This window comes from Cucurbita pepo, unplaced genomic scaffold (genome assembly GCF_002806865.2).
Source record: "Cucurbita pepo subsp. pepo cultivar mu-cu-16 unplaced genomic scaffold, ASM280686v2 Cp4.1_scaffold000396, whole genome shotgun sequence".
Classification (NCBI taxonomy): domain Eukaryota; kingdom Viridiplantae; phylum Streptophyta; class Magnoliopsida; order Cucurbitales; family Cucurbitaceae; genus Cucurbita; species Cucurbita pepo.
The window spans coordinates 532-16,109 of record NW_019646630.1 but is presented as its reverse complement, the minus strand read 5'-3'; the positions used below and the strand labels follow the sequence as shown (position 1 = coordinate 16,109).

Sequence of the window (15,578 nt, the reverse complement as noted above, 5' to 3'; positions counted from 1 at the left end):
TTTTTTTTTTTTTTTTTTTCAATAAAAAAACAAAACAAATAGTTTTCTGATAGTGGTGTCTACTGATCATGAAAACTGTATCGGTCGGTTAGTGGGAAGTATTATTCAGTATGTAGCATGACGGTAACAAAAGCAGATATTGTCCTTTTTGGGTTTGTCCGAAAACTGTAACAAAAGCAGATATTATCCTCTTTGAGTTTGCTCTGTCAAGAATGGTGAGGAGGCAGTCCGCTAATTTAAGAAATACATTTCTATATGGTATGAAGGGTTGTGGACAAGTCTCAAAACAAAAACATGAGTTTATGCTGAAAGTGGACAATATCATACGATTTTACTGTTAACACACTATATTGTAATATTAAAATTTATGTTGGTAGAACAGCAAATTTCTCGCAGAGAATTCCCGCCCCAATCCCTAAAAAAAAATGAAAATTTGAAAATTTTCGTAACCGTTCCACCCGTACACATCTCTAGTAATAGTTAGTTCAGAATAATGTATGAACACGTAAAAAGCTTTTGACTTTGGATTTGGCATCTTTAAAAGACAAAATAAGCTTAAGATGTTTAAATTGATACCCATGCATTTATGGACTTGCATGCCATATTCGATGCTTTTCTTTCGTGACGAAAACAACCATAGGATCGTACATTCATTAAAACGGAAACAGCTCTATATAATACAAGAAATAACAATTTTTCTAAAAATAAAACGATATTATAAGAGGTTCTAGCACGTAAGATCTTGATATGACATGTCATAATAAATGATTAATCAATCCCGACCTCTAATCTATTGTTTTACCTAAAAAATTAATTAAATCACAGCTAGGGAGGAGGGATGTTGGTCAAAAGCACATGGATGGCTATCAACAACGTGTGGCTCTGCGATTCTGTGTGGGTGTTGGTTGGTAGTTAGCCATTTGTTGAGGGTTTCTGGCCATGCTCACATGACTCTTAATTGTCCGTTTGAAAAAATGACATTGGATGATCCTTGGTTCATTCAATTCGTACGGTTCGAGCTCCGTTATGAATTTATTTAGATTGGGTTCGATTGGATTCAAATAAATGAACAAGTTGAGGTGTTTTGTGGATTCCCGAAAACTAAATTGAGTTCAACCACACCCATTCAAATTTATTTTTTTTAGATAGCAACCGAGAAAGAAAAAGAGAATCAAATTATTACTATAGTAAAACAAAGTTAAATAAGTAATTTACCTCTAAATTCTAAGAAGTCGTACACTTGACGGTTCAGAAAGAAAATTTTGTTACGTAAAAACGTATTCTGAAATCACTTTAAATTTTAGCTCAATCTCGATAACATAGAATTAGATTCAATTAATGAATAACATGATACATGCAAATTTTGGGGATGGGAAAAGATACCTCAAAAGGAAAAAGAGATTTAAAATTGGTTCCAAAAAGACGTATTCGAAGGCGTTTTTAACATAATTAGACAGAATAGCTCCTAGAGATATAGGTATGCTTCATCACGTTATTTATCCAAACGTCTTGTCGTCTCATCAAATATGCCATACTCTGATTTTGATGAGGTTAAGGAATCAGTTGGGGTAAATAATCTAATAAATACTCCAAATATTTTAATTTTCTCTTATACCCAAATTACAAATATATATATATATAACATTTATTTATTTATTTTGAACATGTGTTATTTATATCTCAAAATTAATATTATGTACAATAATTTCACCATAATGTATAAGTTATAATTATTTTTATTTTTGAAGTTCAAGAAATAATTATAAATGATTATAAATTGTATTTTTATATATATTTAAGTTGATTATTTATTGTATAAATAGGTAAATATTTGAATGAATTAAATTCTAAAAAAAATCAAAATTTTTAAATTTGGTGAGAATTCAAATATTTTTTTAAATTTTTTTGAGAAAACTACACCAATTTTAATATATCGAAAACTAAAAATTAAAGGATTATTAAAGGAGATTTTAATTTTTTTTTTAATTTATTCAAATTCTTTTAAATATCAATAAGAGAAATAAAATTATATTAAAATAAGTAAATAAATTGAAAATTAAAAAGAAATAATAAGTTGGATTAAATTCAATATTAAAATTCAATCACTGAATAATTGATTAGACACAAATTGAAATTTTTTTTATAAAAATTTTGAACTGATTTATTAAATATAAAATTAAAAGTCCGACCACTTATTAAGTAATATTGAAAAAAAATGTTTTATATGAATTTAGTATGTTATTGTCTACCTTCCATCGTTATTTAAAGAAAAAAAAAAACATAAGCATTTAATAAAAGAAACGTCAAGCATATTAAAAATACTCGAATCAATTATAATATTTTTTTGTCGTATTTTAACAAAATTAAAAAACCACAAAATTAGTTAATTGCTGGTCGTGAGTAAATTAATATTATAATGTTTTACTAATATAATCTTTAAAGATTAAATTTTAATATTATTGTATAGTTAAAAAAAAAAAATTATATATTTTAATATTATTGGAGTTCTAAAAGAAATTATATATTTATATGGATGAGATGGAATAAATAGATATCCATTTCAAACACAATTATTATTTTTTTATATATAAAACGTTTTGAATATTTATAGTTTATATATCAAAATTAATATTATGAACTTATTAATTTATGACCGATAATTTAATCATAATATAAAAATGTTTTCTTCGTGCACAAAGTTGAATTTAATTATTTATGATAAAATGGGTTAACAATGGATTTTGGATGATTTAAACCCATCGATTGATTAAGTATGATTAGTCGCTCGAAAACTAGGTTAAAAATTGAGGGACGAGGAAATTGAAAAACTGATCAAATTAACTAGGAATTTTGGTTCATTTAAGGATGGGCAAGAGATTTGTGGAACCAATTTAAAGGAGAAACTGTCGAGAAAGTTTAAAGAATCTTGCTGGAATATGAGTAAATTCTCTTAGATTTTTCTTTCGAGTGATATCCTCGAATTCAAGGTTGTTAGGTTGCCATTTTTCGAGGGATAAAGGTTCACATATCATCGTAATATTCGACAAAGGCACATTGGTCACTTCCACTATTAATATACAATATAGAGACTATTAAATAGTTGTGAGTTAGCCTTTAACGATGAATTATCTCTAGATTGGATGATATATAGTCATAGGACTGCTATAGTAAATCACGTAGGAGCTACTCTTGTGCCTACTCGTAATAAGGGGACAATGATCTGCACAGTATCAAAATAGTTGGTAGGCACAAGAGCCGCTCCCACGTGACTATATAGGGAATACTAAAGATCCGTCAACTGATTTTTAGTAGTGAACTATCCTACAAGACAAGATCCATATATACCCTAGATCTGAATTATTCAAAGGGTTGCGTTTCACCTATCATTGTGAAAACACTTTAAAAAGTTAGGTCACGTGATATCAATGATTTAAAAGTGCTTACCGGAGTTATATGATAACCTAATTATTGAGATAAAAAAAGAGTCCGATGAATCCGAGATAGGTTAGTTGAAATAGAAGTAAGGCCCTATGATGGGGAGGGAGTATAAAAGCCCATATAGGTTGTGAGGTCCATTCGAGTTATGCATACTAGCCCAAAAAGGCCCATTTCCTCAAGTGTAGCCTTTTTGTCCTCGAACCTCAGTAATTTTTGTTTATAGCTTAAACTCGGGTTAGTAGATATTATTTTTTCTGGGCTTCCTTTCAAAGTTTTTAAAATGTCTATGCTAAGAGAGGTTTCCACGCCGTTATAAAGAATGTTTAGTTTCTCTCTCCAACTGATGTGGGATCTCACAATCCACCTCTCTTCTAGCGTCCTTGCTGACACTCATTTCTCTCTCCAATCGATATAGGATTTAACAATTCACCCCTTTTGGGGTCCAACGTCCTCGCTAGCACTTGTCCCTCTCTCCAATCGATGTAGGGTCTCACAATTCACCTTTTTCAGGGTCTAACGTCCATGCTGGTATTCGCTCCTCTCTCCAATCGATGTAGGATCTCACAATTCAACCCATTCGAGATCCACCATCCTCACTGGCACACAACCTGTTGTCCACCACCTTCAAGACGAGCGTTCTCGCTAGCACATCGTCTAGTGTCCACAGTTTCAACATTCTCGCTGGCACACCTCCCAGTGTCCACCCCTGTCAAGACTCAACATCTTCACTAGCACACCACCCAGTGTCACCAGTAGACACCCATAAGAGAAAACCTACAGAGAACAATATCTCTTACCTATGCACTTAGACTATTACATATAAATTCAACAATCCATGAGATTTGAAACCTAAACGAAACAGCTTTCTCGTTTCATTCTCAAACATCTTACTAATATTTTAAACAAAATCTTAAACCAAACCGTGGTTAATGATTACGCGTAGGGCAAGGATACAAATTATCAAGAGAGATTTTTTTTAAAAAAAAAAAAACCTACCTCTTGCTGTAATTAATAAGGAGGAGCTGTCTGTGACAGTGAAGCCATTATTTCCTTTTCCCAAATCTCACACTCCCAAAAGCAAAATTCATGAGCAAAGGACCTACCACCACCACCACCACCACCACCACCACCACCACAACCCATTACCTTTCTTCACTGTCTTCACAATTTTCAAAGAAGAAGAACAACAACAACAGATCAAGATGATGATGATGAAGGACGATACTTGTCCAAGCTGGAAACTTTACGAAAACCCATTTTATATTAGCCCTTCTCATCGCCAAACGCCTCATAAATCCGCCATTAACAAGCACCTTCAGTTTTATTGCTTGAAGTTAGCTTCTTCTTCTTCCTTTTGCGATCTGGTTCCTACTAAGAAGCGAATGGACTCTGAGCTCGATCTTGCTCGTAGCCACATCGTGGAGCTCAAGACTGAGCTTCGGTATGAGCGCAAGGCTCGTAAAAAGCTTGAGTCTTTGGCCAAGAGGTTGGCTAAGGAGCTCGATGAAGAGAGGAAACAAAGGGAAGCCATGGAATTACTGTGTCAACAGCTTTCACGTGAGGTTTCTTTACATGAAACCAAGATTGATTTGATGAAGAAGAAGATTGAAGATGAGAGGAAGATGCTAAGGTTCGTTCATAATTTAATTTTGCTTTTTTCTTTTTTTTTTTTTTTTTTTTCTAGATCAAAAACTTAGGGTTATTAAATAAATCTAGTCTAAATAAATGAATAAACAACTCTGAGATCCGACATCGGTTAGAGAAGAGTACGTGAAATTTCTTATAAGGGTGTGAAAACTTCTCGGGGTGAATTGTGAGATCCAACCTTGATTGAACAGTGGAACAAAACATTTCTTGCAAGGGTATGGAAACCTATCTCTGGTAGAATAATTAAATAAATATGATCGAGATCCCACATTGGTACGTCTGTCTCTTGTAGATGCGTTAGACTCACATTGGTTATGTAACGGCCTAGATCCACCGCTAGCAGATATTGTCATCTTTGGACTTTTCCTTTCGGGCTTCCCCTCAAGGTGTTAGGGAAAGGTTTCCACGCCCTTATAAATGCTGGTTTGTTCTCCTCCCCAACCAATGTGATACATCACAGGTTAGACAAGGGTATAAAGCATACATCGATACCTCTGTCTCTGATAGACGCGTTAGGCTCATCGGTAGAGAGGGGTAAGAAGCATACATTGGTACCTCTGTCTCTAATAGACGCGGTAGGCTCACACGGTGGAGAGGGGTACAAAGCATTTCTTATAAAAGTGTGAAAACCAATTAGATATCCTCACATCGATAGAGAGGGGTACAACGCATTCTTTATAAGAGTGTGAAAACTGATTAGATAGGTTCACATTAGTAGAGAGGGGTACGAATCATTCCTTATAAGAGTGTAAAAACCGATTAGAGAAGGGAACGAAACATTTCTCATCATAAAAGTGTGAAGAACCTTTGTTTCTGGTAGACACATTAGGCTTGGACCATTACAACGAACTGTTTGAGTGTGTTAGTTGATGTGACGTAGAGTGACATAAAATTTCCTCTATTTAATCTGAAATATTTGTCTGTCTACAAGGCAATCGGGCTAGGGTTGATTCTTCTGAACTACTAAAAACAAGACTAAGACCGTTTATTTAGTAGTTGGTGACTCGATACCTATATCTACCGATAAGAATGACCATTTTGAAAAACTAGTCGTTCGGTGACAAGAACCGCTTCCCTAATAAATGATTTATTTATTGTAATGCTTAAATAACCATGGAATCCTTGATTTCCTTTTGATTTGAAATTGAAGGTTGTCTGAGGTATTACGAGAGGAGAGAGTTCAAATGAAGCTTGCAGAGGTCAAGATCGTGTTCGAAGACATGCTTTCAGAGATAGAATCAGGCAAACTAAAACAGACGGCGGCTGACAATTCCTCGGCGAGTTCCATCAACAACAATGCTGTCGGCGACGGATCTTCACCGGCAGAATCAACAGCATTGGACGCCGTCGTGGGAGAGCAGAGATTATCCTGTAAAATGGAGATTCCGGCGGTGGCAGCTCCGACAAGTGGGTCGCCGGAGGTGGAAAATATTAATCCTCATATTGTGAGAGGAATTAAAGGGTTTGTGGAGTTCCGGCGAGTGGTTCGAACAAAAGGGTCGAAGAGTAGAGATTCAGATGCGAAATTGGAGTGTCAAAAGGCTCAGCTTAGAGTTCTTCTGAAACAAAAAGAAGGGTCTGTCAGATCCAACAACCTCTTTATTACCTAATTTACTTCATCTCTCTTATTGAAATAATTAGTCTATTTCCATAAATAAATCAATCTAGACCTCGGGTGGATTAATATGTTAACGGTAAGCTTAACTTAATTCGATGACATACGTCATTGACTAATAAGTTAAAGGTTCGAGTCTTCTCATAAGATCTCATATCGGTTGGAGAGAGGAATAGAACATTCCCTATAAGGGTGCGGAAACCTCTCGATAGCATAAGCATTTGAAAACCTTGAGTGGAAGCTCGAAAGGGAAAGTTCCAAAAAGACAATATTTGTTGGCAGCGAGTTTCACCTATTACAATTGGTATTAGAGCCAGACACACGGCTATATGTGTTGATATGCCAGCAAGTATGTTGGGCTCCCAAGAGGAGTGGATTATGAGATCTATGTGCTAGGAGTGGGCTTTGGCTGTTACAAATTGTATCAAAGCCAAACACAAGGCGATGTGCAACGATATGCCAGCAAAGACGTTGGCCCCCAAGGGAAGTGGATTGTGAGATCCCACGTCGTTTGGAGAAAGGAACAAAACATTCCTTGCGGCATGTGCCAGCGAGGACGTTGGGCCCCAAGGGAGTGGGCTTGGATTATTACAAATGATATTAGAGGCAGACACAGGGTGATGTGCAATGATATGCCAGCGAGGATGTTGGGCCCCTCAAGAGGAGTGGATTGTGAGATCTATTTGCTAGTGATGAGTTTTGCCTATTACAAATGGTATTACAGCGAGACACAAGGCGATGCGCAGTGATATTCTAGCGAGGACGCGGGAGAATCCTTTTGGCTTTGGTTTGTCCTTTTCATAAAGACAAAAGAAAAGAAATTGAGCTTAGTTGGTGATAAGAGTGTTCAAAAGATTTGAAGATTCGAAATTTTTTTATGAACTGGGTCAGGTCGAGTTTAAATAAGCAAAAACTTTTTGGATTAAGTTGATTCAAACCTGCGCACAGAGAGTTAGAATCTTTTTGGATTAAGTTGATTCAAACCTGCGCACAGAGAGTTAGAATGACTATTAGTTCATCCTCTTAGTCAGAAAAGTCACGACACCGCTCGATAGCAATCACTCATGTGCATCATGGTGTTCCCTGATTTGTTAGGCCTCTCTTCCATGAGTCTCAATGGGGAGGTTGTCGGGGTCGTGGTGGTGGAGGCTTAGAAAATTGGGGGTAAGAGATTTTAAAATGGAAGAGAGTAGAGTTTGGTGGGGTCAGGAAACAGTTGGTAAAGGTCAAAAATTGGAATTGTTAAAGCAATTTATGAGACCAAAAAGATACCCCACCCCTCTTCCTCGGAGGCCTCCCCGTCCCCCCCATGCGATGCCACCACCCTCTTTTGAATTCAATTTTAGCGCCCAAACTTAGCGTGCTAAGCCCACAACTCCTAAACCAAACCCTTTCTTTCATTCAAAAATTCAATCTTTCATCTCCCCCTTTCGACCCCTCTTCCGATTCATCGCTAATCATGGGCTGTGCTTCTTCCCATCTTCTGAACCACGACGACGAGTTTCCCCAACTGGGTGCCGCCGCTCTCACCCACCACATCGTCTCCCTTACTTCCACCACTTATGGCCTTCTTAACCTCGACCCACCTTCCGCTGCCACCCCAGCTCCGCCGCCCAGGTTCACCTTTGGCTCTGTTTTTCCTACTCCCCTCTCTGAACCCAAATCTGAGCCGGAGGTTATCAATTCCTGGGAGCTCATGGATGGCCTCGATGCTGACAGCTTTCGATTCTCTCTTCTTTCTCAATCTAAGAAATTTGCTCTCAAGGATTTTGATTCCAACAAGGAGAATTCCAATCCCAATTGCCCCAATCAGATCGTGGAATCTGCTGTCCTTCGACCATCGTCTCGAGCCGCTCTGACCGCTCCCGTGACAATTCCGTCCCCTGTGAAGCATTTGCTCGACAGGTATGTTGTGCTAAAATTGAACTCAAAACCTTAGACTGATGCTGACTTATAATTGTGTGATCACACCTTGGTCTGAGGTACAACAAAACATTTTTTACAAGGGTTTGACTGTTATAAATGATGTTATTGCCGGATACAGGCGGTGTGCCAGTGAGAACGGTAGGCCCTAGGAGTAGATTGTGAGATCCCACCACGATTCGAGAGGGAACCAAACATTCCTTATAAGGGTGTGAAAACTTCTCCTTAGTAAGCACGTTTTAAAATCTTGAGGGAAAGCTCGAAATGTGGTGGATTGTGAGATTTCACATCAATTGGAAAGGGGAACGAAACATTCTTTATATGGGTGTGGAAACTTCTCTCTAGTATTGTGAGATCTCACATCAGTCGGAGAGTGGAACAAAACATTCTTGGGTGTCGAAACCTCTCCCTAGTAGATGCATTTTAAAACCTTGAAGGGAAGTCCGAACGGGAGTGAATTGTGAGATCCCACGTTGGTTAAAGAGGAGATCGAAACATTCCTTATAAGGGTGTGGAAATCTGCAGGCTATGGGTACAATGTGTTTAATCATTTATTCATATTGTTATTCAGATTTGAGGTACTCTGCCCACCGAGCGGGGAGCATCGAGTGGTGGTATACACGACGACCCTACGTGGGATAAGAAAGACCTTTGAGGAATGCAACGCCGTGAGAGCGGCAATCGAAGGCACCGGAGTTCAAATCTGCGAGCGAGACGTGTCGATGGATCGAGGATTCAGAGAAGAGCTAAAGGAATTGATGAAAGGGAGAGGGGAAGAAGGCATGATTCCTCCAAGAGTGTTCATAAGAGGAAGGTACATAGGGAATGGTGAAAAAGTGTTGAAAATGGTAGAAGAAGGAGTTTTAGGTGAATTACTTGAAGGGCTACCAAAAATCAAAGCTGGGTCGGTGTGTGAAGGGTGTGGGAATGCAAGGTTTCTGCCATGTTTTCAGTGCAATGGGAGCTGTAAATTGGTGATGACAGTGAAAGAAGGAGGGCTTAAAAGGCTTGGCCATGGCAAGGCTGTGGTTGTCAAATGCCCTGATTGCAATGAAAATGGCCTTGTCCTTTGCCCCATATGCAGCTGATGCCTAAAACAGTGAGCATTCTGAGTTCCAAATCTTAATATACATATATGATGATCTCTGTTGAATCTGATACAGAGCTGTTTGTGGTTTTTACAATAAATCTGAGGTCAGTTCTTTGCTGATTTATGAAAAAGAAATGGGTTTCAATCTTTCTGTCTAACACCTCAAGGTCTTCATACTTGTTTGTCATGAACTCTGCTAAGAACAAAGTTGAAAGAATATGAACAAGTTATGATAAGCAAATTGTTAGCAAATGTTTCCGGTCATTAACTCGAACCGGAGTTGAGTTGGGTTAATCGTGTGTGAAACGCCTCATGCCTAGATTCATATCATAATTTCAAGCTAAACATGCATGATTTTAGAGTTTTTATGACTGATTCATCCAAAAAAAAATTAATTTTGTTGGTATAGATAGTAACTATTCTTATCGTAGGCTATATTATGGATCAAGCCACCGAGAACTTGGGCCGACATTATCATCGGCCCATCAAAGAAAATATCTAGAGACGTTATGTCAAGAGCTAGAAGCAAAATTTTCCCCTAATTATTAGCCATCACAAGTCTTTTCTTTCTTTCTATCTTTTTTGAAAAGATCAAAAGCCTATAAAATTTTAATTGATTAATAATTCAACTTAAAAAAGTAAACTAGAGGCTAGATCCTCTACAGATCTGCGTGTCAATCTCTAAGTTGTGTATGTGATGTCCCCATATCTCTAAGTTGTGTATGTGATGTCCCACATTGGTTGGGGAGGAGAACAAACCACCATTCATAAAGGTGTGGAAACTTTCTACTAGTAGACGCGTTTTAAAATCTTGAGGAAAAGCTCGAAAGGAAAAGCCCAAAGAGGACAATATCGGCTAGCGGTGGATTTGGGCCGTTAAAAATGATATCAGAGCCAAACACCAGACGATGTGCCAGCCTTCTCGCTGTTCCCCGAAGGGGGTAGACACAGGGCGGTATGCCAGTAAGGACGTTGGGACCCAAAGGGGGGTTGATTTGGGGGGCGGTCCCACATCGATTGGAGGAAGGAAAGAGTGTCAGCGAGGACGTTGGGCCCCGAAGAAGCCCAAAAAAGACAATTTCTGCTGGCGGTGGATCTGAGTCGTTACACTGTAAAACGGAAATATTGTAGCTTTTCATTAGCGAAGGCCTTGTGAAGTAAACCCCTTATAGGCGGTCGTAGCTAAAGTTTTGGCTCAAACTTATAAAAATAATTCCAACGAAGAGAAAAAAAAAATACATATATATCATCCTCATCAACATCAAATTAGGTTGTCGTAACCAAACTTACTTTTCGAAGATAAAAATATTAATCATTAAACGATATTTAAAATAAAGTTTAGAGTAATAGTAATCAATTATTGATAATTAGTCAATTCATTAGCAAATAAAATAAGGCTCAATCAATAATTAGAAGTTAAGGCTTATAAGAAGTAGGATGAACGAGAGCATGACTAAGAAAGGCTTAAAAGAATTGAAAGTCACCGCCCCTAATGTTTTATTTGGAGCAATTCTATATTGGGTAACATCCTAGGAATTTTCGTAGAATGCATGTAAGTAAGGACAAAACATGCTCAAATGACATAGGTTGATTTATGGGGATAATCTTCACTTTTAGAAGAAATAGTAAGCAACGTAACAATGTCACAAGGGATGCAAGAGAATATCTGGGTGATCAGGTACCGAATCCAAATTTCGAATTCTGGGCATGAGTCGTTACATATTAAATGGTTAAATAATAGTGCATGGACCAAATTGTTATTTTCTTTTTAAGTGCAAGAACTAAAATGAGTATTGTAAAAGTTTATAGTCGTTTGGTAGCCATTTTCTTTTTGGTTTTTATAACAGTCCAAGCATACCGCCAATAGATATTGTCCTCTTTGACCTTTCTCTTTCGAGTTTTCCCTCAAGATTTTTAAAACGTGTATGCTAGGGAGAGATTTCCACACTCTAAAACGCATCTCACAAACATGTTTTTTTGGGAGATAAAAAAGGGTTTCCCAAGTAAGCCAATGAATTTTGTTATAAGTGTGTAACGAACCCCACCAAAAACATGAAATTTCCCTACTAATATCATCAATTACTTTCTTGAGAAGTTGAAAACAACCCATCAAATGAACAAGGATAGCTTCAATTACACTCTTCATTTAAACTTCTTTCTCCGCTAAACAAAACGTTTTCGAACTCATTTAGTTCAATCATACGAAAGCTCACAATAGAAAAACGAACAAAACTAAAAAAAAATTGCTCCAAGCAGAACACGCTAAAAGTCATAGAAAGCCGACAATGAGACCTCGTGATATGGAATCACTACAAGGCGAGTAAGATTCGAATTACCGATCGAATATCACAAGGCAAGAACACTTGTTTCAAATTCGAATCACTCTACAAGCAAGATCGATCATATGTAGTTTGAATGATTCTTGTTGATCAAATATCTCATGACAAGAACACTTGTTTGAGATTCGAATCACTCCACAAAGCAAGATTGATCATGTTGAGCTTGAATGATTCTACATGCGAACCTAAACTACACCGAATTGCAAAGAAACTTAATCATTGGCTAAAAGAATGCTTCTTTTACTATATTTTCCAAGTCTCTTACAAATACAACATACATGACTTTATACAGCCTCAAAATGAAACTCTTTGACTTTACATCAGACATTTCAAGAGTTTGTAACATTCATACTTTATGGTCATAATGAGCCACTATGTAAATGTAACTTTAAAATAAATAAAGTCTTAAAATACATTAATGAAATACAATAACTCTAAATTACTCTAAACCGTAATCCACCCAAAATTTATAACAATGAAGTTTCATTATTTTTCAACGTGACATGAATTGAAATATGTTTTGATAATTTCACAGCATTTTCTTCACATCTCCATTGAAGTATACTGCATGATTGATGTCTCTTAGTTCCTATCACCTCAATACAAAAAAGTAATAAATAATGTCACGCCAGCTTGTGTTAGCTCTACTGTCACAAAATAGCCACGAAAAATCGACAATTGAGACCGAAATACTACTAAACTCTAATTCTAGGGACTAATTGATTAATCATGTGATAGTTTAATATCATATAAAAACATGAGGTCATTTGTTCAAATTGGTACCCATTTAATACCAATAGTATAATTGATTGAAACTTGTGTTAATTTCAAAATCACGAACAATTTTTCAAATATAAACCCTAATAATCTAATTGATAACTCCATTCAAATTTTCTTCATGAAATCAAAATGTGCATTTTGATTAAAATTAGGGCAAAAAAAATGTTCGAATTGTTGCATTTATGGTGGTGGTATGCGAGTCTTCTGTATGTTATATCAACGTTCTCCTTTCCTTGTGAGCTTGAAAATTTATAAAATGTTCGAACGGTTGAAAATTGATATTAATTTAGAAAGAAAAGACATTATAGGAGGAGTTCGAACACATCATTTTCTACTTTTATCGAGAATCTTCCATCCAAAAAAACATCCTTAAAAGTTAAGGATGTTCTTCATATGTCCTATCATTTATAGCACAACATTTGAGAGGGCCATATCTCAATATACCAAAAATAATGATGAAACCAAGTCTTTGTTTTTCTAGAAGGAAAAGAAAAAAATAGTCACTCTACATGAGTAATCTCTAGGGATAATCAATATATTCTTTTTCCTTTTTAACTATTACTTTATAGGTTTACGATAACTCTTAATTTTGAGCTTTCGAATTGATCTTCTAACCTCTCCATGAACGTCTAAATCTTTGACATAATTGTGTCGTGTGTTCTTGAATGACTTTGAATCAATTCGATAATTTTTAAAAATTATTTTCAGTTATCTTGTTTGGATTAATTTTACACAGCGTTTATCACGGGTAGAAATGTTCATTTAACCTACGTAGATTCATTCAAAACGAGACGAATGAGAATAGACAGATAGAGATATCTATTTGACCGTAGGGATCGGTCTCAAACGGAGTAGAGAATCTTTGTCTAAACGAGATAAAACATTATGTTGATAGACATTATTGAATTGACTAGGAACATGATATTCGCAAAAATCAATGAAATTTTGTGCGAGATGATGATTGTAACATGTGGCTGTGGCTGTGGCAGGCTTCCTCATCTTGCTCCGTCTCGTAGATATCTCTAATAATGGGTCTATCGAAAGTTGGGTTCGTAAACTTTTATGGTTTATATCGTTTTTATGTCTAAACAACATTTAAGTTGATGTTTTAGAAGGTAGGAGGTGATTGTGTTGACAAAGAATAAAGAGCAAAGGGTTATGTTAGGTCAAGAAGTTTGTTAAGCTATGTTTATCAAAGGGTTAGAGGTTTATATAAGGCATTGAATTGGTTTAGATTGTAGGGCCAACTTAATCATTAAAGTATATGCGATATCTAAATTTAAAAAATATATATCTTTTATTCATCAAGTTCAGTTGTATTCGAGTCGGTAAATGAGAAGTATATGAATGAACCGATACCACATTCGAATGAGAAGGATTTTTGTTCGGATATGGAGTCTCTCTATCTGGTAGAGATATATTTGGAAGATAACTTGTAAAGATCTGATAGACATATATATGGTAAATATTTGGTAAAGATTTGACAGAGGTATATTCGGTAGACTCGTAGGTTTAAATCTTTGAAAGATATATTTAGTAAATTGAAACCATATATATATACCGGCTCTCAAGATTCTTTCTTCTGTATTCTCTGTTGTTGTACAATAACTGAAGTCATCAATATAAAACCTTTAGTCAATATTCCTCCTTGTATTTTCTCTCTCGTTCTTTGTGTTCATCTTGATCGAGTGTGTGCGTTGTTGAGCAATCCTAACAATTAGTATCAGAGCTAACAACTGGTATCGATTCTAACAGTTTTAAGAAAATCACCTCAAGGTAAATTAAGATTCAGATTACCTTATTGATCAAATATCTCGACGCAAGAACATTTGTTTGAGATTTGAATCACTACACAAGTAAGATCAATCATGTCAAGCATGAATGATTCTAAACATGGAAGTGTAGTATTTGCAAATAAACTTATTTTGAGATTAAAAAAAAGTTAGAGGGATGAAATTATAATAATAATTTTATTTTTTTAAAAAAAAAAAAAAAGAAAAAGGCTTCACAATCAGTTTCAAATTCGTACCTGATTTTCCAAAAGGCAATCGCCTTTTTTTATTATTATTATTTTGATGAGGGAAATAAAAAATTAAAAAAATTAAAAAATAAAACGAAAAAAAAAATAAAACATTTTTTTTTTCTGGTAGACACCTTCCAGTGGACCCCACCGCTGCACACGTTGTCGCCAACTGTACACACATAGGAATGACAACCTGCGAATAAGAGGATACCACGTCAGCTTCTCATTTGTCGGTATCCGAAATCTGGGTCCCACAAAGTCGGCAATAAAGTCAACGCGATGCTATGATTGATGTGTCAAACTCGTCAATTTAGTTACGAATTAATCGGCTTTGGACCATTAGCTTTCCCCACTTCATTTCACCCATTGACTCACTCTTCACACAGCTACCACACTCCATTTTTCCCCTAATTATCCTTCAATCTTCAAAATTTAACTCAATAATTACATAAATTTCGAAGTATAATTTGGATATCGTTTTTATTTTTAGGGTTTCGATGCATCAGATGAATCGTCTATAAACTATTGTATTTACCCGAACACCTGATATCGTCAACTAATACGAAAAAATAAGGGTGGTAACGACGAGAACTATAGAAATTTGGCTAAACCCGACCAAATTGCAACTTATAAGGTTAATCCGTACGAGCTCGGAAAAGTTGGGCAGTGTATAAATATGGAGAAGAACTTATTAGGAATACATAGATGCATATATAAATATGG

At 36.0% G+C, this 15,578-nt stretch overlaps 2 protein-coding genes across 2 annotated transcripts; both read left to right on the top strand.

Moving 5' to 3' along the window:
- The first annotated feature begins 4,476 nt into the window (after positions 1–4,476).
- LOC111785187 (protein BRANCHLESS TRICHOME-like) lies at positions 4,477–6,777 on the top strand. Its single transcript, XM_023665626.1, has 2 exons — positions 4,477–5,068; positions 6,236–6,777. The coding sequence occupies exons 1-2, from the start codon at positions 4,641–4,643 to the stop codon at positions 6,693–6,695; spliced, it is 888 nt and encodes a 295-aa protein (XP_023521394.1). The 5' UTR covers positions 4,477–4,640; the 3' UTR covers positions 6,696–6,777.
- A 1,231-nt stretch (positions 6,778–8,008) lies between these two features.
- LOC111785188 (uncharacterized protein At5g39865-like) lies at positions 8,009–9,838 on the top strand. Its single transcript, XM_023665627.1, has 2 exons — positions 8,009–8,605; positions 9,195–9,838. Exons 1-2 carry the CDS (start codon positions 8,010–8,012, stop codon positions 9,709–9,711), a joined length of 1,113 nt encoding a protein of 370 aa, XP_023521395.1. The 5' UTR covers position 8,009; the 3' UTR covers positions 9,712–9,838.
- Positions 9,839–15,578: the final 5,740 nt, after the last annotated feature.